Source organism: Pelmatolapia mariae, linkage group LG2, assembly GCF_036321145.2.
Source record: "Pelmatolapia mariae isolate MD_Pm_ZW linkage group LG2, Pm_UMD_F_2, whole genome shotgun sequence".
NCBI lineage: Eukaryota > Metazoa > Chordata > Actinopteri > Cichliformes > Cichlidae > Pelmatolapia > Pelmatolapia mariae.
The window spans coordinates 16401455-16420156 of record NC_086228.1 but is presented as its reverse complement, the minus strand read 5'-3'; the positions used below and the strand labels follow the sequence as shown (position 1 = coordinate 16420156).

Genomic DNA, 18702 nt, shown 5'->3' with positions numbered 1-18702 from the left:
ACAGCTCAATTCAGTTCAATATTGGCGATTTAAAGATAAATTCTTTGGTCTATGGCTCTGATTCCAAATACAGATCAGTTTCTTTAAGGAGCTTGCCATGGATCTCTAATTACTGCCACCCGACCAAGCCTCTATAACCTTTTGGTCCAGCTGTCGACAGAAGAGAGGCTGTAGTTCTGAACCTAGGGTAATGAAAGTATACCCCTTTGAACCGCTATTTACCAAGGGAGGGTTTACTGAGCACAACTGCTCTTTTCCTGTGACATCCTGCTTTTTTTTCCAAACACACGAACAGCAGAAAAGAAGCCTTGGATTGTTGTATACAGAATGTATACAAGATTCAAACAGATGAAACCGTGTTCAAAATCTTCCTTTGTTGGTAATTCAGTCAACTATGTCCCTATGTCCCTTAATCAAATTCAAACTCACTTATTTTCTTGAACCTAAAAAAGAAAGAAAAGAAAACCGGAGGAAATGTATATCTTTCAGATGTGAGAGAATAGTGTCTGCACCCCAGAATACCAAGTTGCCAAGAGGCTGGATTTGCTAAACTAAACATGTTTGTACCTGGATCTTCAGAGTTGACATGAGTGGCAATTTCAGGATTAGAAAAAGGGGAAACCGATGTTTCTGAAGGGTGATGTTTGAAGGTAATTCAGTGACTTAAATTCTGCAAGTTAATTCTCCTTATGGATCTCTTTAATCAATAATATAAAGAATTACAATGGAGTGTTGTGTGGTTTTAAGAAAAAAACAATTTTCTTCAATTATCTAATTATCTAATTATCTTAAACATTAAATCTTTCTCTCATTATGTCATTAAGCCCTGTTACAAAATTACAAAATTTCACATTTCAGATCATATTAAATACTACCACAGTTTATGTGAGATTAGAATAGAGACAGGCAGCTACATTCCAGCTCTGTGCAAGTTATTGCAAGAACAGAGATGGACATGTTTGCTGGTTAAGGGCAAATTTGGCACCTTGCACTGATTGATTTCAATGAAAAAGGGAAGGGGGGGGGAGGGGGGGGGGGGCTTCCTGGTGTAAGACATGGGCGTGTCACACTGCATGAATGAAATTAAATGCCAATTGAGTGTGAAAGTCAGGCTGCTGTCTTCTCCAATAACTTTGATTAACTCATTAAGCATCAGATGAAGCTGGTGATTCAGTGACCTTTCATGCTTCACCTTAGCTGATTCTGAATGGCTAATTGCATACAAATCATTAAGTCAAACAATATCTCATTTAAAACAAGCTCACTCATTTATAAACACATCCAGTGATTATTTAATGGTTTCTCTCTGCGTAAATCATCACATTTTTTGTTGCGTAAGGTGAACTTTCTTAACTGGACTTCAGCACCTGAACTGCAAGTAAATCTTGCCTGACATTCTATAACATCTGCATCCTGCTACACAAATATAATACCTACACAATGGCTGAAATTTCCTGAGGAGCACTGTGATATCATCAAAGTCAATGGACATGATTTTTATGTGCTCGTTTAGGAAACAGCTTTCGATATAACAAATAAATGGGAACTCTCACCACTTAGCTTCCAATTTGCCTCTACACAGGTCACTGAGTCTCAGATTGTCCACTGTTTCAGGACAATCTGAAGGCTGTCTGACTCTCCTACTGCTCGTAAAAAGGCCTTTTAATCATCCGCATCTGTTTGCTTCCAAACATAACCTCACAGTTTGATGATTATTTTATCTTTAGAGACAATGAATATTCATGATGCTGCATTCAAGCAACAATAGCCACATAATTATCTCTGGAGATAAATGGATACAAAACAGATGTCTGTTCCTCTAACATAAGCGAATATGTGCATCTGAGTAAATACGTCAAGTAATGGAGGGGGTGGGGGCAAGGTATAGCCTAGGGAGGTTGCCAGTGTATTGTGGGGCCAACAGAAAGATATAGACCACTCATGGTCACAGTAACACCTATGGACAATTTACAATTGATGTCTTAGGGACTGTGGGGTTAACCTGGAGAACATGTAGAGAACCTATGGAAGCACAGGGAAAACACAGAAGAGCCCCAGCCAGCCAGGAACCATCTTACTGTCAGGTAATGGTGCTAACCAATGCTATAGCCAAGGTACAGTAAACACCACATGTAGACCAAAACGCAGACATAACAATGAATCAAATTGGATCCTATATGACATGTATTAAAGTGTTTCTTATTTGTTCGCAGCTTGTAAACTTCATTCAATTTGGACTGAAATTCTGGAGTGCTATGTGCAGTCATTGGTACTAAGCAGGAAACCTTATTGGTCAAATCGATTCACTTACACCAATCACGCACATTTCCTTTGAATGTGACTGGCGGTCATGGTGGAAGACAAGAATGTTTGTTTTTCTACTGCATCAAAAGAGTAAATATTAACTCAGTATACTTTGGAATACTCTTTTTTTGGTCTGACTGCAAATGAGTTTACCGTCATTTGTAGTTGCTAAAAAGTACCTATGAGTAATGAGTTTGCCTTTAATGAGTAACCAATTATTTTCTGCTTTGAAGCAACAAGTCCTGTTCGTTACTTGATCTCTTGGCTATTTAGGTAGACTAATTGAAGTCACTTTACAATAACAGTAAATGTTTGTGCTTTGATTGTGTGTGGGGCTGTATATTAATGTATATTACTGCCTCAGTATGATTCAGATGATTCAGAATTCAGATGATAACTAGCTTGTTATGTACCTAAAAACTATTGTACTAAATACTGCTCTAACAAAGCAAAACACACACACACACACACACACACACACACACACACACACACACACACACACACACACACACACACACACACACACACACACAAACACTTACACAAAGAAAAAATACAAATAAGAAATAAAATTATGTTTGTTTGACTTTTGAGTTACCTGATCATCAGTCAGTTAGAACATGTTTTTTCAATAGTGGTTATCTACTTTTAGAAATTTAAATGATGTAGGACCATGTGAGTGATCTTTTTTATTTTTTAAATCTTTGTTTTCACAAATTACTTGAGGTTAAGAATTCATACTTATGTTCAAACCTATCTTACAATACAATGACGAATGCAAGTAGAATTTGACTACAAATCCAGCTGCTCTCTGCCTATGTGATAACTGACAATATTTAATATATTTTCAGTTATATTTATAACAGAAACACTGGCAGCAGCAGAGTGGTTAAAAAAATGTTACACTGACAGCAAGCATGCAAACGCGTCCATAATCTGCCTGTGAAAACTGAACACTGCAAGCATCCAATACTGCAAACGTTGCCAAAAACAAGCCAACTCAGTGACCTGCTTAAATCTCCGCTAAAGCCTGTCAACAGGTGTGAAGGGAAACAAAGTGCTGAACAAACTTTGGCTGTCAAGGCAGAAAATGAAAGATAGATTTTGACAAACGGAGTTGTGCATGAAAGATCTGCCTTGTCATTGGTGTCTCATTAGTTGCAGTAGTTCCGGGCCATTTTAATGCTGTCGTCTGTAAAAGTCCTAATTAGAGACAGCTGAAGAGATGAAAAATGTGAAGTAGGAGGAGGAGGAGAAGGAAAAAGGGGCACCTTTTCTTGTGAAAGACAGACTTCTTACAGAGTCTCTCTTTCTCACAACATTATTCATTCACGAGGTGTCCTTCAAGCTGTTATCAAACAATCTTCCCTGTGAAGAAGAAAATGGACTGTGAAAATCTTGGAGAAATACAACTGGTGAGTAGTAGTGGGCATTCTCTTTCACTCTCAAGATGACCCTAGATACAGATATGTCTATATTTTATTCATTTAGTCTATTATTAATCATTTTTGCACATTTTATTGTCACCTGCATTTTGAAATAAATGGTCACACCAGTGTGTCCTGGGTCTGCCACGGGGTCTCCAACTGGTTGAAAGTGGCCAAACTACCTCATAAAGGAGGAATTCCAATCAAATACTTGACCAAAGTCAGCTAACCACCTATTGTTAAGCATTTTAGATGGGGGGAAATACACCCTAAATTTACAATTATACGTTATGGGCTATATTATGAAGTTCTACCTGAACTTAGTTGACTCCAAGAATAAAAATATGAACCGTAACAGGTGCCCTTTAACATTTTTTTACAGCACAAATGGGAACTAAATTTACAAGAGACAAAGCTACCAAGCTTGCATACACTGCTGAGGTTTAAGATCAGCCAAGACAAAAGATAAGACATAAAACATGCTAAACCTAGAAACTAAACAAAACTCAAAAAAATAAACAGCTTTTTTTGTCCTATTGAAATGTTCATTACCTGACGTGGCAGAGTGCCCGCTTTATGTCATGTCAATGATCACCGGTGTGGAGATAAACTCAATCTTTCCACTCAGACTGTGAACACTATCTTTAACTTCATTTAAGATCGAAGCTTTAATACACATAACGCTAGACATTTCAGACCTTTCAGGGGATTTATCATCATTCTTGTTTCCACTTGTATCCAGATGTAACACAATTCTATGTCAACAACAACATTAAAAACCTCTTAGTCACAGTGGATATTTTGACTTTCCAGTCACGGATCTGTCTAATACATTAATAAAGGCTCGTCTGACCCATGCATTGTACATTCTGGCACAGCTTATTGGCACACATGTGCTTTTCCTGCTAATACAAGCCTGCTGTGAGAAATGCCACACCCAATGGTGTAGTTAAATGGCATAATACCTAGTAGTAAAACACATTATTCCCAGTACTTCCTAAATGACAATATTCTGCTTTAAAGGTGCCATAAATATTATCGCACCGTTTCTATATTTCACATTTATAACAGTTCTAAATTTGTTGCCATCTTCTAATCGCACCATGGTCCCTGTGTGTAATTCCACATCATCGAGTTTCTCAAATGTTGTATGCCTCAAGTGATACTGAGCTATGCAACATCTGGGCACTGAGCCCTTTATATTCTGCCCATCTGCACCAAACACAACCACAATCACATTCCCTTTAAATCATTAAGTACAATCTGTTTAAAGCATTTAGCATGAAAACACATTCAGAGAGCTCCTCACAGTACCCATACTGCCACCTATTCAACATTAAACTAGTATTCATGTTCCAAAAAAAGGGAAAGAAAGAAGTGTCAAGGGATCTCTTACTAACCCACTATAAGATTCCCTGTTGAATGAATAAAGCCCGCTCTTCCAGTAAGTTACTTTGTTTTGCCAGCTTTTTTTTCAGTGTACAAGGACAGCAGCCCTGCAACAAATTGCCACATTAACACAGTGTATCATATTCATCACAATTTTGTTCAGTACATTGTGAATGGGATACAAAAGGCCAAGTCAAGTGTCAGCATATCTCTTTACAATCTTTTGTAGAAAGGCTTTTAGTTAATCTTTGGCGCTTGTTGGTTCTTGCAGGAAATACAACCACATGTATCTTCACTGCATGTATAACAAGAAATAGATGTTAATTTATTGGCCCAACATGAAAACAAACAATATCAAATTTTGAACATTATTATAAGAAAATCCGTGGAAATTCTACTTCAGATGTCATCTTTGTGAGGAGTAATATTATGTTCTGTCTTAATTTGTTCTCTGTTCCCAGTTCCAGCTTAATCAGGTGATTGACAAACAAATAATTCATGCTTTAAACTTGATCCTATATGATGATGTTGTGTCCATTATTACATTCGACATTTAAAGAAGCTCCAAATTCCACAAGTAAAATTGCTTCCCTTTCGTATCCAACAAACTGTAAGTTCCTATGCCAAAGATTTACCTTGAAGACAAAACACTTCCCAGCACCACAGGATAACCCTGTACTACAACATACTTGAGTAAAAGGAAAAGTCACTCATGTTTTGTTAAAAAGAAACTGCTGAAGGTCCTGTTCTGCATGCAGACAGTGATACATGAACATGCTCACACACAGTTGGCAAATCATTCTGGTCAGTCATAAGACCTAATAGCTAATGTGTATTTTCATTCCAGCTGGACTGGAAATGAAACGGATACCCTCTCTTGGGGATCCAAGCGTAAGCACGCCGGGGCTGACTACATCCAGCATGCCCGAAAACCTATTTGTGCTTTGGGAAAAGCCATACATTCTCAAAATAGTACGTGTGATTAGGTTACCGACTCTGTATGGCACTGGCATAGCATCGTATATCACATCTCACCATGTGCTAGATGACATAATCCAGCCAGCATGAGACGGCAGTGTACCAGTGATTACTGGGACAGGTGTGCTTTTTATTTCACCCCTTAAATGCATCAGAGATGGGATATTTCACATCTCCATTTAATAGCTTCTGGTTCTTTTCTCACTCTCCTCCAGTGGCACATAAACAAGAAATAAAGGTCATTTAATTTCCATTGGAATTTATTTAATGACTGAAAACTGAAAGCAAAAGAAATAACTTCATATATACTCAGAATATTGAATCATGTTGTACATATCCAGTTACCTCCATAAGCAACACATGAAAAGATAAAGTTCACTGATATGCTAAATAGTTCAGCTATGCATGTATGAGCTCTGGCAAGCCAAAAACAGCCCAAAGACCTTGACCTGATGCACACCATGCTGCAAGGGATAAAATATTAATCTAAAAAGTATTTACTTTAGTATTGATTCTTGTAGACTGTAATCGATCAGATAAAAAATGTCCCTGAACGGTAGAGTAGTTCAAGTTGTAGATGTATTTTTTTCCTGGTCAGATTGGTGCACAAGTTGATTAAACACAAAGGAAACTGCCAAGTCTCTACTGAACAAAAACAAGAAGACACCCACTATAAGCTGTAGTTTGTATTGCAAGGCATTACACGCACTGTAATGAAAATATTTAACTACAGAAGCCTGGAAATATATGCCAACAATTCACCTGACAAACAGTCCACATTTACACGACACTGTACAGCTTTTTTATAAGTTCATAAAATATAATGCATGCTTTTAAAGTTGTTTTACTGATTAAATGAAACATACAGGCTTGTTTATGCCCAATCCAATGAAAATGTATTCGTTCCAAATGTGTGCTGTAATTAAAGATTTTGCTTTTTATATTCAGAATTATGTTTTGAAGTTAGTAAAATGCTACCATTATATACAGATCATTGGCTTATTCTCATAAACTGCCAAAACTACACATTAAGCACTGATCTGTCTAATATATATCCTGAGCTGTATGAGGGTGTTCACACATCGCTAACTCTTGCTGCCTCTTTCTAAAATTAGCATGCTTAATGATGGTGCTTGATAACCATGAAATGTCTCTGCTGCATCAGATGAACCTAGTCTCAGTTTCACACATGATGAACCCTTCTCATCATAATGAAGAGGAAGGGGGACAGCTGGGATTATTTGTGCCACAGTGTTGGGTCCTTCATAGTATAATCCCTGATTCATGGCTCCACTGTTTATTTTCCTCTAAGATATATGCCTCATTTTGGCATGGATCTTAGACTCAGCAGTGTCCTAAAACAGAGCAACTTTTCACAAATAGCAGCAGTTTTTTACAAAAAGGTTTTAGAAGCTCTCGATGTTTAGATTCTTAGCCACCATGAAACTGCACTAAAAAAACATGCGAAGGGTCCCAAATTTCTTCTGAAGCATGACAATCACTCCAAGTAGAGCCAGACTCATAAAGATCTATCATCAGTGAGATGCTCCCACAAATCCCTGATCTCAGCTTCATCAAGTCAGTCCAACAGAAGCAACTCACCCAGCCTAAATCAACAGAAGACCTCCAAGTTCTTCAAATTACCTGGAGAAATTTACTCATTAAGTGCCATTAAGACCACAGAACCTGATAAAGCCCTTTATAGGACTGCTTTTGAACCCATGCTATCTATGTTATTAAACGGTTATTATGGTATTAGATCTAGTTTACATACCACATTAGAGATAAGTAAGGATGATTGTGGGAGAAAAAAGTTCCAGAAGTTCCACCTTATCTACATTAGCTCTTGAGCTGTTACTTTTATTTTCCTTAGTAACTACCTAATGATTGATAGATAGATAGATAGATAGATAGATAGATAGATAGATAGATGGTGAATCTGAAAAGTCATAACAGGACACTGAAATACCTCTGTGATAGAAGGTGATGACATCTGCCACGTTATGCAGACATGCCAGAGACGGTAACCAAGGTCAACTCATTTCACTGCCAAGATATTTAGTCAAGGCTGGAATTCCATTTACCGTAAGAAAACCAATACTCACAGGACAACTGAGGTCTGTGTTAAATCAGTGCCACATTGGCCAGGTTTCAAACTTCACAGCCTCAAGATGATCCAAATATTTTATCAATGGAACCTCCTGTTTTAGAGGGAATCTGTTTTGTTACAACAAGAATGACACTGATTCTTGTCAGCCTTTGATCAAACAATTTTTTAGAGCTCCCCCACTTTTTTTTAAACATTACTATCATAGTTTTTATATTACAAGGCTTCAGAGATAAGTGCAATTTCTTGCCTTGACATGTTTTGTTTTCAGAGCTAAATGTACCTAAATTACGACTGTGCAACTCAAATTCTTATGCAGCCCATGTTAAAGATTGTCGAAGTGAAATATATACAACCATGGAAATGTGATATAAACAATAGAGGGGATAGATTACTTCGATTAGAGTGACTTTACAAATTACCTAAATGAAAATGGAATGCAACTTACATTGTGATGGTCATGTGTTAATGCAGGCCTTTGTCTCATTCAATGATGCAATAAAAATAAGCATATCTTGCTCTATGGATGTATTTTTCTCCAAAAGAAGTAATAATATAAACCAGTAACCATTTTTTCCAGTAAGAAAATGCAAATTCTGTTTTGAACACCATGTTAATTTACAGAGAATAGCTGGTCTTTGCTGTGATAAGTAACTGTTACTTTAGCCAGATATACTGAACTAGTCCGACACTTCATCAGACTATGAGAATAAGCACACTCTGGAAAACATGCATTTAAACCAGAATTTCTCCTTTTTTTTTTGCTTTGTTTTATTCAGCCTGCTTTATGTGTAGCTGCTTTGTTCTGTGCCAGCTAGTCATGCTGTAGCTACTTGAGTTATTGTGCCAAAGCAGCTGATAACATTCACCAAGTCCTTCCATTTAGGGAGCTAAATTGCTTTTCGATTTAAGTAATTTCATTTTGTTGATAAGGAAAAAAAACATGATAGAAAAGTTATCTGTATTTATTTTGCTTGTGAAGTATAATATAACATCTTAAACAATGTGAGTGAAATGGCAGCTTTCAGAACAATTATTCACCAGGAAACACCGACAAAGCTTTGAAATGATATTGCCTGCTCTCAGTTCTTATCTGGAAGCTGGTAATATTTCAGAAAGTGGATTTCTTATTTGAGGGCAGCAGACAGAGACAGGACAATGAGCCTGCTACAGACATTGAGCTGATAGGAAACTGTAAGCAAAGAAACACAGCAAGAAAAGATATTATTTTACAACAATATTTATCCTATTACAGCATGAAAATGAATGTGTTTCCTCACTAACATCCTGATTTTTCACTTTCAAATGCATCAGAGCACATAAAGTGGACCTACTGAACGTCTAAATCTATTCAAACTTAAGCGACTTACTCCAGGCCTACCAAGATGAAGATGTACTGTGTTCACATTTCCAAAAACAGATTTTATGAAAGACTTAACCAACCCTTTAGTTTTCCAGTTCTTTCATGCATTCTGTCTTCATGAAGGAATTTGAAAAAGATCCTCTTTGGGATGAAAACACTCCATTTCAAAATGTTAAACACATGTTTTAGGAAATGTGGATAGGTTTTAGCCAAACTGACAACTCTAATACATGTTACAGGCACCTATTCATGTTGACACTTGAAGTTACTTAACTTTAAAAAAAGAGGGCAGTCTTACAATTTCGCAATACAGCGGAAAAATAAATCTTAACAAAAAATTCAGTACTTTCAGCTGCATCCCATGATGACTTGGATCCAATTTTATAGAAGATTACCTTTGTGCTTCCATGTATCTCTCAGTGATACTTAAAATAATGCTGAATAGTAGGAATTGCTGCTGTTGACTAAACTACTGAATGTCTTTTATATGGGGAGTAATGAATGAATAACTGTGGGATGTTTTGAAAACACTGTTCATTTTTTTCCTTTTATTCTATTATCAGTTAGACATTAATTAGTTAGTAATATCATTGAAATCATTAGATAGAAAGAAAAAGTTGTTTCCATGTACACAGAAAATCAGATTTTGTTAAGAGACCGAGTTGTTCCCTCAAAGATCAACTCATTGTTACTTCCTACTTGTTACATACTGATGCTATTTCAAGAATTTATTCTCATCATATTGTAAAGCAGTGGATGATCCCTTACTATTGTGCCTCGCAAGGAAGAACAACAAGCAATAATAAAAGCCCAAAAGGTAGCAGGCAAGTTGAAAGGCTCATAGCATAATCACAGTGCTTTAAATCAGAAGACAGGAATTCAAGTCCCAGCTTGGATTGCTATTATTATCTTTTCAGTTTGCTTTTTTTATATGATTTTTTTTTCAACTTTGTCTTTTCTGTGAATTTTCTTTTAGATTTAAGCACCCGCAGTGTGTGTTTAGTTTTATAAAAACTAAACACACACTGCATGCATTGTTTGCATTAAAACATAACCTTTCACGTTAACCACCAAAACAAAGTTCCGCCATATTCAACAGGTTTGTCCATCATTTCCTTGCAGCACAAGCAGAGCATTTTCTTGCAATCCATTTAATGGAAGTGAATCCATTTAATATGCTGAGGGACAATTGAACTTTATAGCACCACGATGCATGATGAAAAATGCATGAAAAAGACTAGCCAGTGCAATGCAATTTGAAGCCTTTGGGGTGGAGAACAGGTTGCAGTGACTGGTGGAAGTCAAAGCTAAGCTAAAAGGAAAATGACAGTTAACAGGTTGGGAGAAGCAAATCTTCAAATAAAGTCAAATTATGTGTGTAAAACTGACACAAAAACATTATGTGGTTCACTATTTTACTGTTTCTTAATGTGCTGCTGCAAAGAGGCAATGAAAGTAATTCGTTTTTTTTGGAGAACGAGGTTTCAGTTCCCTTGTTCTCCAAAGAGGGGATGCACATCCCTTGAGGGTTACATCAGGAAGGCATCTGGTGTAAAAACCTCCCAAATCAAATTTGTGGAACTACCCACTGTGGTGACCCCTTATGAATAAGGAGCAGTGGAAAGTAGCTTTAAGGTATTAGTCCCCTCCCCCCTCCTGCATTTTGTTTGTATAACAAAATGGTCTTCATTATACCACTGGCTGCCAAAGCATTGTGTGCAGTGAAGAAAAATTCACAAACACTGAGCCAAGAAAAGACAGAATAGGTTTCTATAGAGACTATTTTTCCTCACTAGAGCTTAAACCTATGACCCAGAGCCCCCGGAAAGCCTCTTGAGGTGGTGGGAGAGATGGTGCACTGGCTGCCTGAAATGACAAACAGCAGGCAGGCGGTGGCATGCTTTGCTTGCCAAATACAGCACTCCATGTTCAAATAGTGCTGACAGGAAAAACATAGACACTTTTATCCAGGGTCCCCCACTCTTGAGTGAGATGTTGAGGGGAAAATTTCCTCTTGCCAGAAGACATAGACCTGCCTGTATCCAGTGGTTTCTACTGCTACTGTTGTGGAAAATTCACATAAGTGCATTTTTCTTTCTCTTACTAACACTAAATGGTTATTCAGAAGCTGATGTATTTAGTGACTTCCATACTGGACAGGGAAAAGAAGCCAAACTCGTTTGTATAAATAAAAAAAATCCATCACGTTCACTCAGCAAATAAAAACCCTGATAAACCTCCTTATAATTGTGTTTTTCATCTCACTATAGTGCTCTCCTTGGTGTAACTTCTGCCCTCTATGCTTCCCACTGAGTTTATTGAACATTCAAGCCATCCATTTTCTTTGATGGTTTTAATTCAGCCAAGCATACCGGCTGCTATTGCACTGCCCAATACAATGATTAACTGCATAGTGCTGCATTCATTCATTCAAGCATATCCATCAAAGCACGGATCCCCCTAAGTGGAAACAAGCTTTCCCAGGGTCAGGAAACATCTAACCTGTATAAAAGAATGAGTTGAAATTCCAAGGCAGGCACATTTTGTTTGACTGGTTTCAGAGCCATAGTTGTAATTTCATATTTGAACCCAGAGCTAAGCACTATGGAAACCGCTTAAAATAACATGGTGGATACATGAATGCCAGCTGGTCACATTTAGTAGAAGAGGCTTGACCCATTACAAATGACTATGTTTGGTCTTGTCAGGGCAGATTTTGTAACAGTGGGCTGAGAACAAAAACCCCCCCAAAAAACAAAGACATTATACTTCTTCTTAACTTTAACAATTACACAATACACATACTGTACAATATGATATGAGATGACATAATAGTATCATAATTTGTATGAAATGCTTGTTTCACCTTAAAGAGTGGGACAGTGATTTTATATTAGTTTTTTGTGTTTTTACTATATTTTCATTGTGTCAGCTGTTTAAAATGATTTCAACTTTAGAGAGAGAAAGATACAAATTTAAAGCTCTGTCATGAACACCTGCTCCACTGAGTACAATTAAAGTTTTTAGATGCATTAATCCTTGAATAAAAGTTGACCCAAAGTCAAAAAAAGTGCTTTCACTCAGCCAGATAAACTAAACTTAATTTAGTTTCAGTATAAACGTTTCAGCTCTATGATGAAATATTTCTTACAAAAAATGCTTCTTAGGAGTTGCAAATTACTTCTTGCCTTAAGTGATTTTGTACACAGGCTAAGATCTTTGACTCTTTATTAAATTACCAAGTATTTCTCAAGGCAGTTGGTAATCCTTTAAATACTGTGGCTAGGCAAACCTTAGAAGTACTTTAGCTGTCAATCACTTAAATGAATAGGATTTTGCCAGCAACCAAAATGACTCCTCCTCCTTTGCTACTCTACAAATATGCTATTAACAGCTGTTCTCAGCTATCGGAGAATAAACAAATATTGTACTCTATGTTACACCTGAAAAGTCATGATTCATACGAGGCCACCCAGTATGTTCCCGGTGCAAATGTCTTGTTTGTCTATATCATAATCATAATCCACTGAATGTATAATGCTCCTCTGTCCTCCATTTATGTATAAGTGGTACACTGCATATGTTCCCCATAGGCTGTTGACCCATATAACCCCAGTTCTCCCTCTAATCTCTTAATCTTTAGCGGAACAGCAGCCTCTGTGATCATTGGCAGGTCTAGTGTGGTGCATACCTTCCTCCAGTGGTGCTCGGGGGGGTTATGTGGGAATATCACAGGTAATCCGCATCTCCTACAAATATCTGTTGCTGGATTTTTCTGAAAATATCTGGCTCTGTGCTTATGGGTGGCCTTGGCAAAAAAAACATGGCCTTCTACGGGAAAGAGAAGGCAAACCACTTAACTCGGAGAAGTGATATAAGAGGTGCCCCTGAGATGACCTGTGTGATTGGGAAGCTGAGATGGAGCTTTAGCTGGGTTTGCAGTGTTGACAACTGGTATCAGGCCATCACTGCATAATGAAACAAGCTTATAGGCTATTAAATAATAAGTCAATCAGTGCTACATCATAGTATACAGACTGTGAATCATGTTGTTTCATAACAAATCAAAATCCTGTCTCATATAAAATATGTTTTATGATGATATAAACTCCTGATTTCCTCTTGCAAATGCTTGAGAATGAAAGTAATACTCGCTGGATCAGATTCTCTGATGTTATTTGCTTCAGTCCAGAGAGGTAGGCTTAAATGATGGTATGCCTTTCTGGCAAAAACAGGACAACATTGTTGTTTCTAACTTTTTCAGAAACAGCCATGTTGTTTTACCTTTTATAAAACAATATGTTGACGACCAAAGGCTGGGGTAGCGCTTGAGCTAGATTGATACATGTACTTTCCTTCAGCGCTATTTCATTTTCATAACCTTACACTACACAGCTTCTTTGTAGTGACTGGAGAAGTCATTTTTAGTAGTGTTTCCTCTTAATAACCATGAAACCCTATAGTCATGTGGCAAACACATAAAAATGACATACACAACACTGTAACATAATTCTCACCAGTGGAGGAAAGAAATGTTGATGTTATTTATTACCCCAAAACACAGAATTTAGATTTTAGAGTTCATTTTGAGAGTTTTTGTCCAAATCATTCATTGTGACAGATGGTTACTCTGCACAGCTCTGGCTCTCAATGGGAGATGGTGCCCTCTGCTATCTTATGGAGTCATCAGCAGCCGCTTGCCAAGTTTAATACGACTGGGGACCGTAACTCTCCAGGCAACTACTACTAAACATGCCAGACAGGTCTGGCTTTCTCCCCTCCGTCAGATCGATATCAAATTGTCTCACAGAGCATCTGCAATCAAGCACAGCAGAATAGAGCACTCAGACACTCCAGTCAAAGGTTACAGACGGTCTGGCCAGCTTTGCCCTCAGCCAAAGTGTGACCGCCTTTTTAAAGAGTTCTTTGACAGTTTAACATCTCCCCCACCACACTTCCCCTCCACCTCCTTCATCACTCTCCCTGCCCTCCCTCCCTCCTCTCTGTTGTTTTCCTTTCTCAGCCGTCCTGATTAAACCTGGATATCCCACCAGGAGGCTCTGATTTCCCAACCCTGACTGTTACTGTAGTGAAGTCAGAGCTGCATGTCCTCACACAAATCGAGTCAAACCTACTGGTTACTGAAGATCAAGAAATGTATGAAGATTAACCATATCTACAAGATATAGGTACTTTAAGCTATGTGATACATAGTCTGCTTCTATGTTGTGACTTGTTATGTGCTTCACATAAGCATAATAATAATCAAACATCACATTTTAGGACTCGTGACTAAAAGGCTCACATGCACAGGATCGGTCAGTTCACACACAAACTGTTCTATGGCAAGCTTTTTGGACTTACATTTCTTGTACCAGCATGTCTTGGCTTCTTTTGTAATTCTTATAAACCTTCGTCATTCATATGCAGGATATATAAAGTTTGTTATGAAGAGATAATGTCAGCACTGGGAATATAAGGGATCAAGATATAAAACTTAAAATAAGCCGAAAATAATAATCATAATACACAATCTTAAGTATTAAATTAAGATCTGAAAGATGCTTACAACAACAAAGAACAACAAAGACTGTCAAATTCCCCATGATGGCAAAACAATCACTGGAGGCTAATTATTTACTTACTTAGCTAAACACAGTTATACTCTTGTCATTAGCATGGAAATAAAATTAAACAGGGAAAAACGGGGAGAAGGATTTCAGAATTAGTGAAGTTTATTGGAGTCATTTCACATGAGCCCCAAATTACATCGCCCTGGGTGACTGTTCCTGAATGAATGGAGCCTTTTTTTTATGATCACAAGAAAAACTTCTCCCGAGGGGCAAGGAATTTCAGAAGGGTTTCCCCTTTTAAGCATACGGGGTACGCTTTAAAGGTAAAGGGTAATACTGCACTTCCTATCCTGGATAATACTGTTTGAACTAAATAAAATGCTTCTATTCATTCAAAAGATCTACATTTTGAAAGGAATGTCTTTAAGCCCAGTAAGAATGAGCATCTAGGTTGTGTGAGCAATCATTCAAAAGTTTGAACTTTTTAAGAATAAACTAGAATGCATCGAAACTCACCGTTTTGCTCCTTTACGCTTGGTAGGGGAAATTTGCTGACATGACTTGATTCAGCTTCCGAGCCATATTGTTGGAGAAGCGATGCAAGAAGGAATATTAATGGAAGGATCATTTGGATGAGTGGTAGCCGGCGATCACAAAGCGCTGTAGACGGGACGGTTTGTATCACCACACACATGCGTCGTTTACAGGGCACCAGTGCTGTTTCGGACACATTTGGAGAGGATAAGCGCAGAGTAAAATCCACTTAATTTTAAGCATCAGTCCTTCGGAAGAAAGTTCGGGAACAAAATTTTAACTTGAGAAGTTAGAACGACTCCTCTGCAGAGGTTCCGAACCTGCCGCTGCTGCGCGGAGCAAATGCGCACCTGTTGGTTCAATGGGAAGTTGAGCAAAGTTTACTTTTATGTTGTTATAATCCCGATATTAGTTATAAAAACACCCTTGTGCACGCATATAATCTACGCGACGAGAACATTAGAAAGACACAGTCGCATTTTGGGTAAAGCGCGCGTCCACGGTGCGTTCTTCACTCCGTCTGATAAATCCCTGCAGATCTTTACGCATTACAGCAAAGGCTCACACACAGAGACAGCGAGAGAGTGAAGCAACTTGATACAGCCTGTACTTAGAAACCATTCGCAACACCGAGACGTTTTCTGTTTTCTGGCGCGGTCTAGAGTCATAACTTGGAGTCTGAGATAAAATATCGCTGCGCGCCCGGGGTTGGATTTTTGGAGACTGGCAACTGACGGCACAACAGGTGCTATACATAAAGTACAACTTCTCAGCGGAGGAAACTCCCAGGATGTTAACTATTCAGTTGCAGCCTGGTTTAACGAGGTGTTTCATTCCCTTACGGGTCCGTTTTATGTTTTGTTTTTGTTTTGTTTGTTTGATGGTTGCACACTTTTCAAATAATTTCTAGCCAAACAATTCAGCCTCCCGAGATCACACAGTCTGTTGTTAAGGATAAGGTTTACATAAGCGGCAATACTTTTGGAAATATATCTTTAAAACTAAAGAATAACTTAAAACACTATAACACCAGATTAAACGATTAGCCTATATTGTAAATATAAAAATATAAGAGTAGAGATACAAAAAATGTGAAGGAGACATTTAAGGCTATTTCTGGAGTTTTCTTTTTTAAGGGACACATTTCACTTTCTGCTGTGTGTACACCAGTTGTACCCACTGTCTTAGTACTCCTTTATCTGTTTCTCTGCTTATTTTACTGGACTACAACACCATGGCCCGGTTGCATTTTTATCCCATTAAATCATGATCCATCCAGTGTATAATATATACAATGCAGTTCACAGTATATATTCACATCAGGAGTCCCATGATTCAGACTAAAACCTTCCATATAACATTCCTAAGTAACATTGTTTAACCACTGAGTAATTGTTTAAAACCTTGATTCACTGAATGAAAGATAAATGCGCCCCAAAAGAAAACTTTTTAACATGCAGTTTTGTGCTCTCCTGGAATGTTTCTGTGGAAGGAAATGTTTAAGGTTCTCAATTTGTCATATCAAAGCAGAGACACCGCTTGAAACAATACTCCCTCCTGTTCCCAATTTCCTTTCTCCCCAGCACAATGTTGTACCTCATCAACTGTGTTTTATGTGGTTCCTCCCATCCTATTGTTGGCAAAATGCAACAGTGTATCCCCCGCTGTATGGTAAGTCTGCTGCAGCACAGACACAACAATCAAAGGGGAGCTGGAGACATATTGAACCCATTGAGCCAGACACATGATGCAATGCTGCAGCAATTTACCCCCAGCCTCACATAGCTTAGAAACTACCAACTCAAAGAGAATATAGAGCAACCATCTCTCCAGCATCAAGGTAAGAAGGGAAGCTTTTGTGGTTTTAATCAAAGTTAATGGCTCAGGAAAGAAGGCGTGGGACATTGATGCAGTCATTTCATACTTGTGTTGCCCCTGTGGAGAGGGGCATATAGAGGTCTTCATGTGCCTGTTGGAAGGGCCAAGGCCCTTTGTGTAAAGGAGGGTATCACATTCCAGCCCTGCGAGCGCCTGCAGCAGATGTCAGCACTTCACATCGTGGAATCCCTCTCTCTTTCACAAAAACACACACACTCATTCACCCCATGAGGTTTTGTCTGTAAAAGCTGGGTATTTTGTCTTGTTGTCCACATTTGATTGCCGCTTCCATGGTGGTCTTGTGAAACGCAAAGTCTTTGATACAAAGAAATATAATAAACAGAGGAAATTAGAAACAAGTTAGGCTATTTGGGTCACGCCAAACATGCAGAGACAAGCCAGCTAGGAGAGCTCTGTGTCCACTGAGCAGAGTGCAAGTGGAAATGTATACAATGGAGAATTCACACTCATCGTATACTGCCTAAATCCCCTTAGACTTGCTTGCCGTTATGAGATGCATTCTGTCAAGCAAACAAATGCCCTCAAACATCAGTCACCATTAGAAAATACATCTGTCATAGGTTGTTTTGTTTTTTTAAAAAAACACCTTTGTGGTGAAGAGAAACACAAGAGAATGAAAATGTTAAATTACTTAATATAAACTGTAAAACCAGTTGTTGCAACAGCATGAACTTTATCTGTGTAGTCCAGTAAATCATTTTGTTTACTTACCTATACACAACACACATACATCTATCTCTGTACCTGACCAGCTGTTATATCATCATATTCATCCTCTAAAAGGCACACTGACCTTCAGCACGCAGTCACACTTTTATATCAGAGACATTCTGGTGTTTTATGGACATTAAGGTCTCATGTTGATAAGTGAAAAGTTTCAATAATTGCCCCTGGCTGTACTTGGCTTTGAGACCAGAGCCCCCTGGTGGTGCCCCTCAGAGCTACAGGCAATGTTCTGCCCCTTCAAATTCCTAAAAATACTGCAAGGGGTGTGGAATTTTTATTTTTTTTGAAAACAAACTTCTTTTGATTCCACCAGGGGAAGCATATTTTATCTGATGATTCAAGATATTTCCAGGTTAAAACGAATCAGATGTGCTTATCATGTTCAGGTGTTCACGGACA

General features: G+C 38.1%; 1 protein-coding gene across 1 annotated transcript in view; it reads right to left on the bottom strand.

Moving 5' to 3' along the window:
• pdgfc (platelet derived growth factor c) overlaps positions 1 to 15939 on the bottom strand; it is a 45862-nt gene extending 29923 nt beyond the window's left edge. Inside the window, exon 1 of the mRNA XM_063485382.1 lies at positions 15661 to 15939. Within this exon, the coding sequence (XP_063341452.1) occupies positions 15661 to 15838 (178 nt within the window). The 5' untranslated portion in view covers positions 15839 to 15939. The remainder of the gene's footprint in view (positions 1 to 15660) is intronic.
• Between the last annotated feature and the right edge of the window lie 2763 nt (positions 15940 to 18702).